This window comes from Rhinopithecus bieti, unplaced genomic scaffold (assembly GCF_001698545.2).
Source record: "Rhinopithecus bieti isolate Rb0 unplaced genomic scaffold, ASM169854v2 scaffold_56979, whole genome shotgun sequence".
In the NCBI taxonomy this organism is placed as follows: domain Eukaryota; kingdom Metazoa; phylum Chordata; class Mammalia; order Primates; family Cercopithecidae; genus Rhinopithecus; species Rhinopithecus bieti.
This window is the reverse complement of record NW_016822352.1, coordinates 265,866-280,371: the sequence shown is the minus strand read 5'-3', so window position 1 is coordinate 280,371 and position 14,506 is coordinate 265,866. Positions and strand designations below refer to the sequence as shown.

General features: G+C 46.1%; 1 protein-coding gene across 1 annotated transcript in view; it reads right to left on the bottom strand.

Annotated features, from left to right (window-relative positions):
- Positions 1-383: 383 nt before the first annotated feature.
- LOC108521201 (putative killer cell immunoglobulin-like receptor-like protein KIR3DX1) overlaps positions 384-14,506 on the bottom strand; it is a 15,354-nt gene continuing 1,231 nt past the window's right edge. Inside the window, exons 2-8 of the mRNA XM_017860888.1 lie at positions 7,621-7,690; positions 7,360-7,395; positions 6,281-6,559; positions 4,804-5,109; positions 3,131-3,430; positions 2,422-2,472; positions 384-559 (exon numbers count right to left, since the gene is read on the bottom strand). Coding sequence (XP_017716377.1) covers positions 384-559; positions 2,422-2,472; positions 3,131-3,430; positions 4,804-5,109; positions 6,281-6,559; positions 7,360-7,395; positions 7,621-7,654 — 1,182 coding nt within the window. The 5' untranslated portion in view covers positions 7,655-7,690. The remainder of the gene's footprint in view (positions 560-2,421; positions 2,473-3,130; positions 3,431-4,803; positions 5,110-6,280; positions 6,560-7,359; positions 7,396-7,620; positions 7,691-14,506) is intronic.

Sequence of the window (14,506 nt, the reverse complement as noted above, 5' to 3'; positions counted from 1 at the left end):
AGTGAGCCGAGACCACGCCACTGCAGTCCTGCCTGGGGGACAGAGCGAGACTCTATCTAAATAATAGTAACAATAATAATAATAATAATAAAAGTGCATTACAAGAAGACCAGAGCATGGAGTTTATATCTGTGTGGGTCCACACCTGCTGTGAGTGATGTACCTTCATTTTATAAGGTAAGCATATCGAGAGGGAAGTCAAAGAAAGTCAGTGACAGTGGGAAGGGAAGACATCAGAATTGAATTGAGGAACGAGAGATCTCAAACCTGAGGCCATTTCTTTCATTCCATATTCTCAGCAGACAGTTCACCCAGCATACGATGACAATTTCTGACAAATTCCTTCCAAAGCCTCTGGGATTAGGAGATTGGATTCCAAGCCTCTATTGTTCTAAATGGTGAACGGTTTTCTCTTGTGTTCCTCTTCTTCTTGCGTTTGGGGTTTTTTTTTTTCTGACTGTGCAAGACTCCAGTAGCAGGACTCCAATGACCACCAGGACCAAGACGGCCACACCCATCCTGATAAGATTCCCTGCTGTGTAATCCTGGGGGTGTGAGCCTAGGAATAGTGCACAAAGATGTCACCAAAGGTGTGAAGGTCAAACTCATCCTAAAGTCCCTGGATGTCCACTCCAGTCACCCACATCCCCCTGAGTGGTCATAGCCTCTCAGCCTCATCCATAGCTGAGAACATCTCTGTATTGAGCAGCTTTGCATTCTGACGGGTTCTGTAATGATCTCAGGATATGAGCTGCCCCTGAGAACCACAGAAAGAGGGGGAATGTGAGGAAACATAGGGGTGATCACGCTATTCTCTAATACTCAATATGTCTCTAAAATCAGCTAATTACTTGAGAGAAGCATGCCCAATATCACACCATTCGTAAAATTTAGACACAGAGAAGAGAATTTGGAGCTGCAGGTTTTCTGAATAGCAGGAAAATACAAGAGAACAGACTGGAGTTGCCAGTTACCCTTCCTTTGCTTCGCCCCAGACATTACTTTCTCATCTCTGGCTCATAATTACGCATTTCCATCCCATTTTGTTAATCTATTAACCTGATTGACCTGTTTTAATCAAATAAATGGAATAGTATGTACAACACATTAAGCATTTTTGTCTCTAGGATCCAAGAATACTACAATTAGTATAAGCAATTACTCAGTTTGCATTCAAGATAGGGAGGCTGACAAGAAGCAACTGAAAAGGATAAATGATAAAAGCAAATACTTAGATGGATACATGGAGAAAATGCAAATATATATATTATGTAATATATACATATATATGTAATATATACACACACACACATATATATTACACTCTATCAATTTTACAAAAGTCATGCCAGAACACCAGCTCTTTGGGGAAGAAAATAGAGAATATTGTATACGAGTTTATTTAAAAGATGTTTTGGAAAATGACAGGACCAGGCTCAGAACGTGGTGTTCCTGAAAATTGGGACAAAACTTTCTCTTTCTTGGTCTCCTCCACACAATGGCCACCGTTACTTGCAGAGACTGGATATATCCCTAGTGGACTGACGTTCCCAGGTGGGTGCATTTCTGCACCTCCTTTCCCAGAGAGACACTGGCACGGAAGTTCAGCACTGTTGGATCCCTTTGGTTTTCTGGATACAAGGCTGCCTTGGATACGTAAGAGAACGAATCCCCAAATGTGGATAGAATTGTGTCCATGTGCTCAAGCTAAAGAGTGTCTGGATCAGCTCAACTAAAGTTCATGATTCTCAGGGAATGCCTCAACCATCCTGAGCCCCAAACGCTCTTTCCTCCTCCTATAGTGGGGTCGATTCCATTCGTTTCTAGGTTGCCTCTTTGCAAGCCTGTAGGATCAGCACCCTGGACAGGGGTGAGGGAGGACTTTACTCTTCTCTCCTTCCTCAGCTTGGCCGGCTCCCTTCAAGAATTTCCTTTCTCACCGACCACCCAACCAGCACCAATGACCACAGTGCTGGGGACTTGAACCCCCCTCCCTTCATTCCAAGTTCCCCTCCAGCTGCTCAGGAAACAGCCACTTCCATAAAGATTTCAGGTGGAGGCCGGGCGCGGTGGCTCACGCCTGTAATCCCAGCACTTTGGGAGGCCGAGACGGGTGGATCACGAGGTCAGGAGATCGAGACCATCCTGGCTAACACGGTGAAACCCCGTCTCTACTAAAATTACAAAAAACTAGCCGGGCGAGGTGGCGGGTGCCTGTAGTCCCAGCTACTCGGGAGGCTGAGGCAGGAGAATGGCGTAAACCCGGGAGGCAGAGCTTGCAGTGAGCTGAGATCCGGCCACTGCACTCCAGCCTGGGCGACAGAGCGAGACTCCGTCTCAAAAAAAAAAGGATTTCAGGTGGAGAAGGAGACTTCTGTCTCCCCAGGAATTCACAAATTACGTGAAGAATTCTCTGCTCACCAGTTTCAGGGCTTGATTCCATGGGTGTCGGGCAAGTACCCTCAGAGATTCCTAGGAAAAAAGACAGAGAATGGGTGTACAAGCGTCGTTCCTCGCCACACTGAAGCAGAACCATTCTATGTGGAGTGTCTGTCTCTTGCCCACAGCCTACTCTGTCATTCACCTAATGACTAATGCGGGTCCTGAGGTCTCTTGTCAGAATCCTTTGAGAACAGACTTTCTCCCCTAGACGTGACAGGGGACAGAGGGCTCAGAGATGCCCGTTCATGTCAAGAGACCTTATCTACAACGGGGTCATAAATATCTGCATTCACCAAAGGGGAAATCTCTCTGGGGCTGAGAGGTCAGGAGGAGCTCCTGGAAAATGAATAAGGGCAAAGGGCTGGTGCAACCTCTGATGTCCCCAAACCTTATCTGGCCTCATCTCCTCCTGTGCTTGTCCTGATGCAATTCTTCATTCACCTGAACTCATAGGACCCCAAAGTGAGCCTCTACATAGGATGTGGAGAAGAGGGTGGAGGTGCCCTGTCTCCAATCATGTACCCTGATTGCACTGGTCATTCTCAGCCTCTCTTTTTCTCATTGTATTTCTCACTGCTTCATTTTGTCCAGAACCCCTCAAATCTCCTGATCTCCAGCAGGACACCCCTCAGATAAAGCTCCAGGGTATAGCTGGCACCAGAACATGCAGCAGGCGTGGGCTCCTCACCTGTGACAGGAACGTGCAGTGGGTCACTGGGGGCTGACCACTCATAGGGAGACTCATTGAAAGCACCATAGCATCTGTAGCTCCCAACAGAGGTTGGGGACACAAAGCACAGAGGAAGATCGACCTGGAATATTCCATTGTGGCTCTGCCCTCCACTGAGCCAGTGACCATGGGCCTCCTGCTTCCTGGATAGATGATACTTGTCAAATGGGATCTTTGAGCTGCAGAACAAGGTCACTGTATCTCCCGAGCCCACCATGGTGTTCTCTCGGGTGATGAGAGAGGGCTTTTTGTATTGTCCTGTAAGAAAAAGAGACTTTGGTTACTTATTTTGCACCATATTCTCAGTAGACCATTCACCCCATATATGATGGTAATTTCCTTCCAAAGCCCTCTGGGATCAGCAGATTTGATGCCAAGCTTCTATTGTTCTAAATGGTGCATGGTTTTCTCTCGTGTTCCTCTTCCTCCTACATTTTGGGTTTTTTTTTTTTTTTCTGACCGTGCCAGACTCCAGTAGCAGGAATCCAAGGGCCACCAGGGCCAAGACAGCCATGCCCATCCCGATGAGATTCCCTGCTGTGTAATCCTGGGGATGTGAGCCTAGGAAAGTGGACAAAGATGTCACCAAAGCAGTGAAGGCCAAACTCATTCTAAAGTCCCTGGATGTCCACTTGGGCCACCCACATCCCTTCTCCACACTACTCTTAGTGTTGGGAAAAAATCTATTTTCTTATGTTAGGAGCAAACTCCATACGTCCGCTAGTGCTGTCTCAATCTGTATTCTCTCTATGATCCTGATTCAATGAGTGTGCGTGCCTTTTTAAACCCTCCTCTTTCCATTGCTTCTCCCTTGCTTTTGACTCTATCTTTAAGGCTTACTGTGCCCAGACAGCATATGAGATGTGGGGTCCTCCTGGAACATGAAAATAACTCTCTGCTTGGAAACCCTCAGGAAACATGGTGCTGACTTAGATTCCCCGACCTGGAGATAGGAGGTTAGAGTCCCAACGCTGTGTGTTGAAAAGTGAAAGAATCTCCATAGAATCTGAAATACCCTCACAGACGAATACTGCAGAACCAGTAGCCATGGTTCCACACCCCGAGGTGCTAGACTTGACTGCTTGTAGGAGAGGTTGGAAGTGGCCTCTGCTCCCTCTTTGGGCAGAAGGACATATTAAACCCCTTTGTGGAGAAACACCTCAAAGTCCCAACCTCCACTCAGATCCTCCAGGAGCTTCGCTGGTGGGCGGTGAAGGTGGGAGTTTGTGCTGTGTCCCTGCGTCTCATGGCAGAGGAACAGGGCTGCAGGTTCCAGGTGGGGAACCAACTCCAAAATGTAACTCAGTGCCTGAGCTGAAGGAAAGCAGCCCCTTGTCGAGGTTTGCGAATCTCTCTCAGTATCTGTTTCACGTTCTCTGTCACGGTCTCTGCCAGTGGCAAAGTGTCTCTGCCACATTGAGGTGTGGTTGTAACTTGTTTTCTTTTTAACTATCACACGTTCTCTGTTTCTCCCTCTTTCCTTCATCCCCTCCCCTGGCCCTCTAATAAGTTACTTGGTGTTTCTGTGTTCCGGCATTTTTCTTCCTTTACTGGCGGTTTGATCAACAACCACATCACCCCAGGGAGTTTCCAGGGCACCAAAAGACCACGGACGGTCCAGCCACACTCACCTGTGATCACAATGTCCAGGGGGTCACTGGGAGCCGACCACATGTAGCGGGAGTGATTGAAAGAACCACAGCATCTGTAGGCTCCTGCATGGGCAGGCGTTACAGGACCCATGGAAAAGACAGCCTTGGAGAGGTGGTGCCCAGCCTGGATCATCTTACCATACTGCTGGGAATGCTGTGTGTTCCCTTCTTTGTATAAGATAAATTCATCAAATGCCAGTTCTGAGTGACAGCACAGTCTCACCCTGGCTCCTGCATGCACCAGGGAGCTTGGGTGCGCTGAGATGGAGGGTTTTGCGAACAAGCCTGGGAGCAGAGACAGAGGAGTTCACATGAGTCTCCTTCCTCACCCCTCGCCTGAGACCTCAGGGTGAAGCTCTCCCTTGTCACCCCCAAAGCCCGTCGGCATCCTTCCTGTTGGTGTGCGTGCATTGTGCATGCATGTTCTCTCTGCGTGGATCCCCATTGTCTGACTTGAAGCCATAGGAGATGTGTGGTTCTCCTAGAAAATGGGAATTACTCTGTGCTTTGAGAACTTTCAGAAAACACTGCTGGACTTAGGTTCCCTGGCATGGGACTGTGAGGTTATGAGCCTCACTATTTTTCAATTCTGTGTGTTGAAAATACAAGAATCTCTGGAGGATCAGAAGAAATCTCACAGGGTCACACTGAAGGAAACAACTGGTTTTTGCCCCAGAACCCAAGAGGTTAGACGTGACTACTTGTTGGGGAGGGTGGCAGTTAACTCCTTTTCCCTATTTAGGCAGAAGAACATGGTAAACTCCTTTGCTGAGCAGCTCCTCACAGTCCCAGTCTCCACTCAGATCCTCCAGGAGCTTCTGTAGCCTGGATCTCCCTACCTCACACCGACCTGCTTTCCCGCCTCTTGGTGGAAAGACTCAACCTCTTCTCTGTTCCTTCTGAGCTCCTTGAATGTGAGACTCACTCCACACTTTCCCTTCCTGACTGTACAGGATGAGTCTCTAACTCCCCGTAACATCCATGAGAGAGAAGGGATAAGTGTCAGGAGACAGGGAAGGAGGACGAGAGGAATGGGTGCATTTCCCGATCCATGTCCCACTGAGTCACTGGACTCATCTCACAAGGAAAGTGTTATTTCCCCAAGGCTCTGGCTCCTTCAAGGCGGGGTAATGACTTCCCTGAGGGAAACACTGGTTCTGGGGTCAGGCAACATGGCTCCTCCCTGGACCCACCCTACTGGAGTTGATACCAGCATCCTGTGTTTGCTACTCCCCAGGCAGATTCTCCCGCTGCTCGGCCTCGGCTTCCTCCCTCCTCCTCCTCCACCTGCGTACCTGATTCCTCACAGGAAATGCCCTCTCTTTAAATTCTCAGGATGGCTTCTGGGTCCACAGTTAGTGCATGACTAGCAATCCTACAATGACTCTGGCTTCACTCGGTGTGGACTCTGGGAAGGGCCATCTGGTGGAGATGGGGCGGGCTGGACTTCTCCTACCTGTGACCACAATCTTCAGGGATTTGCTGTGAGCTGACCGTATTGTGGTGTGGTTGTAAGATCCAGAACATCTGTAGGTCCCTGCGTGTCCTGGGGTCACAGGGCCGATGGTGACGTTGTTGGAAAGGCCGGTGTGCAGCTCATGGTCCCGGGTCCCAGATCTTTTGAATATTGTGAATATGACAAACTGAAGATGGGAATGACAGGACAGAGTCACACGTCCTCCTAGGGGAACCACGGGGCTCGGCCAGGCTGACAGGGAGAACTTGTCATAACCACCTGGAAGAGAAGGAGGCACAGCCTAGGGAGAAATGTGGAGGCCCCCGTCTCCCACTGTCCTTGGGGGCATTGCTTTCTTCACATTGTTCTGGTTTGCCCTGTAACGGCTGGGGTCGCCTGATGCCCTGGGATACCTGGTAGTGAGCCAGGGACACTGCCCATCCCAGCGTGGACATGGAAGGTCTCCCCAGAACAGCAATTCTAGTTGGCATGATGATAAAATATTGAGCCAAGTTATTCCTAATTTTTTTCTACAACAACAGCAATCTATGCAATAGGAGAGAAGGAGGAAATCTACCAGATTCCGGCAATACAAAAAAAAAAAATCACACATGAACTCATTTAAACAATTCACTGCACAGGTACCTGCCACTGCGCCCATGAGTGCTCTTGCCTGCTGACCAGTTCCTTCTCAGGCTCCAGCAGCAGGAGAGCCTTTTAGCTCATGGGTGGATGGAGAATCTGAGTTCCTTCCTATGCTCAGACAGTTCCGTGGAGCCCAGCACTGGGTCCTCACCTCCCGACAGACAATGCTCTAATCCATCCCCAGGCACCCCAGATTTTGAACATCGCAGGCTCCTTCGGGAGACTGGCTGAGCCCAAGGGGGTGTCTACAAAGGGTCTCTAGAACAAAATGGAGCCTGGGGTTTCCAGAGTCCCCCCTTCCTGTGTTCCCAGGGCTCTCTGCAAAGCCCTCCCCACATCATCTGCCTCTGCCCGATTCCATGTTCACCCTCCCTGCCTGGGAGAACCGTTTGTGTTTGGGCAACACGGTATCCTCGGACTGGGGTAGGACTCACCCGCGTGTGTGCAGATCCTGGTAGGCAGGCAGATTCCTGGAAGGAAAACCACATCAGAGATAACCTGTCCCCTTGTGAATTCTGCCCTCACTGTAACCAGGCCTCGTGTTGGACATTGGCCATGTCAGCTCAACCTGGACTCAGTGGATGAACCTGACTCCCCACAGGCTCTCACCCGCAGCCTGGGTAGTGGAGAGGAGAGGTCTTCCAGAGAGCATGATTTCTTCCTACCTCTGCCCTCCTTTCTCTTCCAGGACTTACCCAGACACAGGAGGGTGATGAGTTTGGGAGCCATGGCGCCACGTGTGTCGGGCAGGACACAGGGGTCGAGCTAAATTGGAAAACAAACAGGATATGGTTACCATGGCCCCAATTTGATGGTTTGCAGAGTTTGAAGGTTTTCCACCACACAGGAAGATGACCCGTTCTTGCCCTAAATAGAGTGGGTGCTGTGAAAAACGTTCAAACAATACTTTTTGTTCAACACAGCCCCCAGCAAAGGCCAGACCTGAACCCCATCATTGATCAGTCCTGAATATCCAAATGTCTATGTTCCTATCTATTCTAATATCGTACTGCCTTTTTTTTTTGAGAACTATGTGTGATTCCATTTATATTATGCAATATTCCCATGTCAAATTAACAAGCATGCATGGATAATGTTGTAAAATGGTTGTAGAAACAAAAAAAGAAATGCTTATGCTGTTATTTTTCAAAACTGAAAATTAATGGCAAATTGGGAACTATTTTCAGTTTCTGAAATTTTCCTGTCAAGCTTCAAGAAGTTTACCACAACGAAACATTGATTCTGCATTATTAACAAAATTCAGCGTGCTCTAGGTTTTGGAGTTTTATCTAAAATCCTTCTTTTTTTTTATTTTTAGACGGAGTCTCACCCTGTCGCCCAGGCTGGAGTGCAATGGCACGATCTCAGCAACCTCCACCTCCCAGGTTCAAGCAATTCTTCTGCCCCCGCCTCCTGAGTAGCTGGGATTACAGGAGTGCACTACCACGTCCAGGTAATTTTTTGTATCTTTAGTAGAGACGGGGTTTCACCATGTCGGCCAGGGTCGTCTCAAACTCCTAACCTCATGATTCGCCCTCCTCAGCCTCCCAAAGTGCTGGGATTAGAGGCATGAGCCACCGCACCCAACCTTGAAATCCTTCTTTGACTCATAGGCTCAGATGTCTGTCTTTGTATTCTGACAAGTCCAAGAGTATATTTATATACACATACATATATAAAATACAAATAATATCTATGTGTATGTAATGCTCAACATTCTTTCCACAAGCCAATGTATATTATTAAAAAAATTAACAAGATTTTATCAAGAAAAGACCCTGTAAAATCACCAGGGAGGGCCAGGTGCAGTGGCTCACGCCTGTAATCCTAGCACTTTGGGAGGCTGAGGCAGGCAGATCACGAGGTCAGGAGTTGGAGGCCAGCCTGGCCAAGAGACCAGCCTGGCCAACATGGTGAAACCCCGTCTCTACTAAAAATACAAAAATTACTTAGGCGTGGTGGCAGCCGCCTGTAATCCCAGCTACTCAGGAGGCTGAGGCAGGAAAATTGCTTGAAAACGGGAAGCAGAAGTTGCAGTGAGCCGAGATCGTGCCATTGCACTCCAGCCTGGGCAACAGAGTGAGACTCTGACCCCCAGAAAAAAATAAAATCACCACGGAAAATGACACCAGGAAATTCACAAGGTATGACCTGTCTCTCACCTGTCCCTGAACTTCCCACCTTACTTAATAACAAAAATTCTGTAACTCAGGTTCATCTACTCTTTGCTTTATTTATCAATATAACATATATTGACAAATATATATATATTATAAATACATATATATAAAGTTTTAAATGTAGAGCTAAGAGAACATTTGCTTTTGTCTTTTTGTTTTTGAAATTCTATTGCTAGGCCCGCAGTATTTTACATCGCTCTTGTTTATTTACTGACAGATGTAATTGGAGTATACTGACTGCTTTTTCCTCAGTGTATTAATCCTTTTTGCCTTATTGATGTATGTTTTTTTTTTTTTTTTTTTTTTTTGAGACGGAGTCTCGCTATCACCCAGGCTGGAGTGCAGTGGCCGGATCTCAGCTCACTGCAAGCTCCGCCTCCCAGGTTCACGCCATTCTCCTGCCTCAGCCTCCCGAGTAGCTGGGACTACAGGCGCCCGCCACCTCGCCCGGCTAGTTTTTTGTATTTTTTAGTAGAGACGGGGTTTCGCCAGGTTGGTCTCGATCTCCTGACCTTGTGATCTGCCCGTCTCGGCCTCCCAAAGTGCTGGGATTACAGGCTTGAGCCACCGCCCCCGGCCTGATGTATGTTTTCATAGTCATTTTGCTTCCAAGAGCAACGCTGCCCTGAACGTCATTGCATGTGTTAAAAAATATATTTAATTATTAGATAAATAATTAACTCTTGCAGGCAAGAACCAGTGGCATCTTTGACATCCCATTACTTGTAATTACTTGTAACACTGGGTTGTGTTGGTGTCCTGGATTGAGTTAGGCAAGAGTACACACCCTGGAGTGGAATTTCCGGGCATGGGCCCTGTCAAGATGGAAATAAGCTAGATGAAAACACATTCTTTCCAGAGTGATGGCCCCATTTACCCTCAGCAAGTATTGTCAGACTCTGTTATTTTTCCCACTACCCAGGGGAAAGAGCATAAATTTGATGTTAATATTTAAGTAGTTATTTTATACAAAGAGATATTAAATCAATGTTGTGATCGATTGATTGATTGATTGAGATCAAGTCTCACTCTGTCACCCAGGCTGGAGTGCAGTGGTGAGATCTTGGCTCACTGCAACCTCCACCTCCTGAGTTCAAGCAATTCTCCTGCCTCGGCCTCCCAAGTAGCTGGGACTACAGGCGCCCGCCACCATGCCTGGCTAATTTTTTTTTTTTTTTTAAATTTCTAGTAGAGATAGGATTTCACCATGTTGGTTAGACTGACCTCAGGTGATCCACCCACCTCAGCCTCCCAAAGTGCCAGCATTACAGGTGTGAGCCAATGTGCCCGGCCTGTAAATTTAATTTCAAAGAAAGTTAAGCGTATACTGTGCTGGTGAGAAAAAGACACAGTGTAATTAATAGTAAAAGGGGCCATGGCCTTGAAGAAGAAAATTTTGAATTTCTCTGATAACTTTAAAAGCTTGGCATGGCTGGACGCAGTGGCTCACGCCTGTAATCCCAGCACTTTGGGAGGCCAAGGCGGGTGGATCACCTGAGGTCAGGAGTTCGAGACCAGCCTGACCAACATGGAGAAACTCAGTCTCTACTAAAAAAAAAAATACAAAATTAGCTGGGCTTGGTGGCACATGCCTGTAATCCCAGCTACTCGGGAGGCTGAGGCAGGAGAATCACTTGAACCCAAGTTCAAGCTGAGATGGAGCCATTGCACTCCAGCCTGTGCAACAAGAGTGAAACTCCATCTCAAAAAAGAAAAAAAGAAAAAAAAAAAAGCTTGGCACTTGAAGATGAGGGTAAAATGTATATAAATTTCAAAACACTCAGTAACTGGGAAAGTTTAATCTTTATATTAAAGGATGTAATTGTATAGTTTTTAATGCAGTGTTGAGAACTATAATTATAGGTGTTAATTTGGGGATTTGACATGGGGCATATTTTGATTACTGAATTCAATGCATGAATTGGCAACTCTTCACTACAATAATACATTAAATATTGAGTTTAAATTGTTTCTAGAAGGACTCACATGATCTGGGGACAATAATAAGCTACATGTACACGGAGTACATGTGGCAATGAGAAATAAAGAAGACTGTGTGACATGACCTGGAACACAGCACGCAGGTGTGCAAAGGGGTGGACCCACAGTTGCCATGTGGGATGTAGCCTCGTGCCTACAAGTGAGAAAAGAAGGAGGTCTAGTCAAGGGAAGTCAGTATTGGTAGAGAGAAAAAGTATCACAGTTTCATGGTCCTCTACAGAAATACCCAGACGGGGTCCCTGTACTCAAGCATCGATTTCTTGCTTTAGAAATGACCAGAAGTGCAGAAGCTCTTTAGTTTCATTAGATCCCATTTGTCAATTTTGGCTTTTGTTGCCGTTGCTTTTGGTGTTTTAGACATGAAGTCCTTGCCCATGCCTATGTCCTGAATGGTATTACCTAGGTTTTCTTCTAGGGTTTTATGGTATTAGGTCTAACATTTAAGTCTCTAATCCATAACATGGCACAAGTATACATATGTAACAAACCTGCACGTTATGCACATGTACCCTAGAACTTAAAGTACAATTTAAAAAAAAGTTATCAACATTAAATGTAATGCAGACATACAACTTCTTCTACCTGAATTTATTAATCAAAAAGCTTATGTATATTTAAGATTGTAAAAGTATAAATTCAACCTGAGAATAATATGTAAAATGAATAAATAAATTTCTTGATGTATGTCAAACATATCAATAAAATAAAAAAATAAAAAAAAAAAGAAATGACCAGAAGACAAATCAGATAGCATAGGCCCCAAACTCTCTTGCAGAACCCCTTGGGATTATCACATTTGTTTCTAAGGCTCTACCACTCTGAATGGTGCATTGTTCTCTCTGGAACTTTCCTCCTGGCTGCATTTTGGGGCTTTGGCTAGCTGAGTCAAACCCAAAATATCCAAACCCTAAGGACTGGACTGGGCGCAGTGGCTCACACCTGCTGGAGCACTTCTGGATCTTAAATACAATGATATCTGGGGCCACAGCACCCTGAGTGACAAAAGACAGTGATTCGTGAGAAACAAAACCAAACGAGCTAAGTCCTAAATCTGTCTCAGATTATCACCCGGAGAGAATTCCTAGGTTGTAACACAGAAATGGGGACAGCGATAAAATTCCTGAGTTGGTGATATGAAACAGAAAATCCAGGGACAGCAAGGCAGCTGGAGTTCAGAGGACAGAGTCTTAGAGAGAAGAGAGCTGCACAGGAAGAATGTGGAGACCTTCAGAGGGTCCCACTGCGTGTCATGTGCTCCGATCAAGACATGCATGACAGAAAATTATCTTAGACTGGGGAAAGAATCACTCAATAGGATTAGATAGAAGAGTGTCTAGGTCTTACACAAGGCTGGGAATAGGGTCTGTTCCCACTGGGCATATTAAAACCTCACTGGAGGGTTTCCATGGAACATGGGCATGGTGTACAGGGTATACAAAAGGGTGCTGCCCTGGCGTTAAGGAATAATTCCTTCTAGATTAAACACAGCTCTTGTTTGGTCTGTTGAACACAATCTGTAAGAGGATCAAACTATCTCCAGGTACCTTATCTGAGTTCCAGCACAAGGTTCAATAGTATTTATAAAAATACTAAAATATTCAGCAACTGAAACAGTAAAAAAGAAAAAACCACACACAATATCTGTCATGCAATCAAATCTTACCAGGCATACAATAAAGAAAAGAAACAGAAAACACAGTAAGGAGAAAAGTCAGTCCATGGAAACTGAATGGGAACATAGACAGGAGCATCTTAAAACAGTTATAACCACTTGCTATAGTTTCAAAAAGATGTGTAAATAAACGGAAAATATAAAGAGTTATAAGTGGAACTTTCAAAGATGAAAATTGTAGACTATATATATTATATATATATATAAAATCTGGATGAGATTACTGGCAGGTTAGACTCTGAAGATAAAAGAATAGTGAACTAGCCAGGGGTGGTGGCTCACGCCTGTAATCTCAGCACTTTGGGAGGCCGAGGCAGGCTGATCATGAGGTCAGGAGTTTGAGACCAGCCTGGCCAACATGGTGAAGCCCACTCTCTACTAAAAATTACAAAAATTAGCCGGGCGCGGTGGCAGCCACCTGTAATCCCAGCTACTTGGGAGGCTGAGGCAGGAGAATGGCTTAAACCAGGGAGGCAGAGGTTGCAGTGAGCTGAGATCGCTCCAATGCACTCCGGCCTGGGCAACAGAGCGAGACTTTGTCTCAAAAAAGGAAAACAAAGTGAACTTGAAGATATAGCGGTGGAGACATTCAAAATAAAACAGGGAGAGAAAAATAAACTATTAGAAAAATGGAAAATCAATGGTGACCTATGAAAAAACTTCAAGCCATGGGGCTTACACAACGTTGGAGTCCCCAGAGAAGAAATAATAATAGGCAAAAACGTTTGAAGATATAATGGCCAAAAGTTTTTCACATGTGATAAAAACGCTAAGCCCATGTGGATCCCGGCCTTTCTTTGGAGAAATGGGATTTGAAGAGTCCCAGAACTGGCTCAAGGGCTGAAACAGAGTAAGGAATTGTGATTTTGCAAAGAGCGGATGTGAGTCAGTGACCAAAAAAATGAAGAACTGACACATGCCACAACATGGCCGCCCTTTGAAATGTGTTCACTGAAAGCATCAGGCACAAAATGGCACATATTGTGTGATTCTGTTTATGTGTAACACCCGCAAGAGGTAAACCCATACAGACAGGAAGTGTGCTAGTAGCTGCCAGGAACTGAGCAGAGGGGCCAGAAATAGAGAGTGACTGCAGGGCCACAAATAGAGAGTGACTGCTTCATGGATACAGGACTCCCTTTCTTAGAAGAAAATATCTTGAAATAAGATACGTGTGGTGTTTACACAGCATTGTGTATGTCCTCAACACCAGCAAATGTGTACTTTACAATGTGTAATGGTCCATTGTATGTTATGGGAATTTAGCTCAATTGAGAAAGACAGGAAAAAGAGAAATGGTTCCCTATAAATTCCTTCCTCCAGAGGAAGTTGCACTGCGGTCCAGGGTGTGTTTGTGTGAGGTATGATTCCCACCAGGTTAGGAGTCCCACGCAAGTCCCACAGTGCCCAGGCCTTGGCCTGGTGATGAAATGTACAAATAGTGATGTGGCTTCAGAGAATGACATCCAGGATGAGCATCGGGATTCCTGCATTCTATAAGCCTTTGCAGTCCCCTGCCATTCCTCTCAGAGTGAAACACTGCTTCTCATTGACCTCTCCAGCAAGGACAGAGGATCTGGGGAGGGGCTTCCAATTCCACCCCAAGGCTCATGGCTTAATCTGGTCATTGCAACTCCACCAGATTGAAACCTTGATAAAAAGCTCGAAAGGAGGCCGGGGAGGCTGGGCGCGGTGGCTCAAGCCTGTAATCCCAGCACTTTGGGAGGC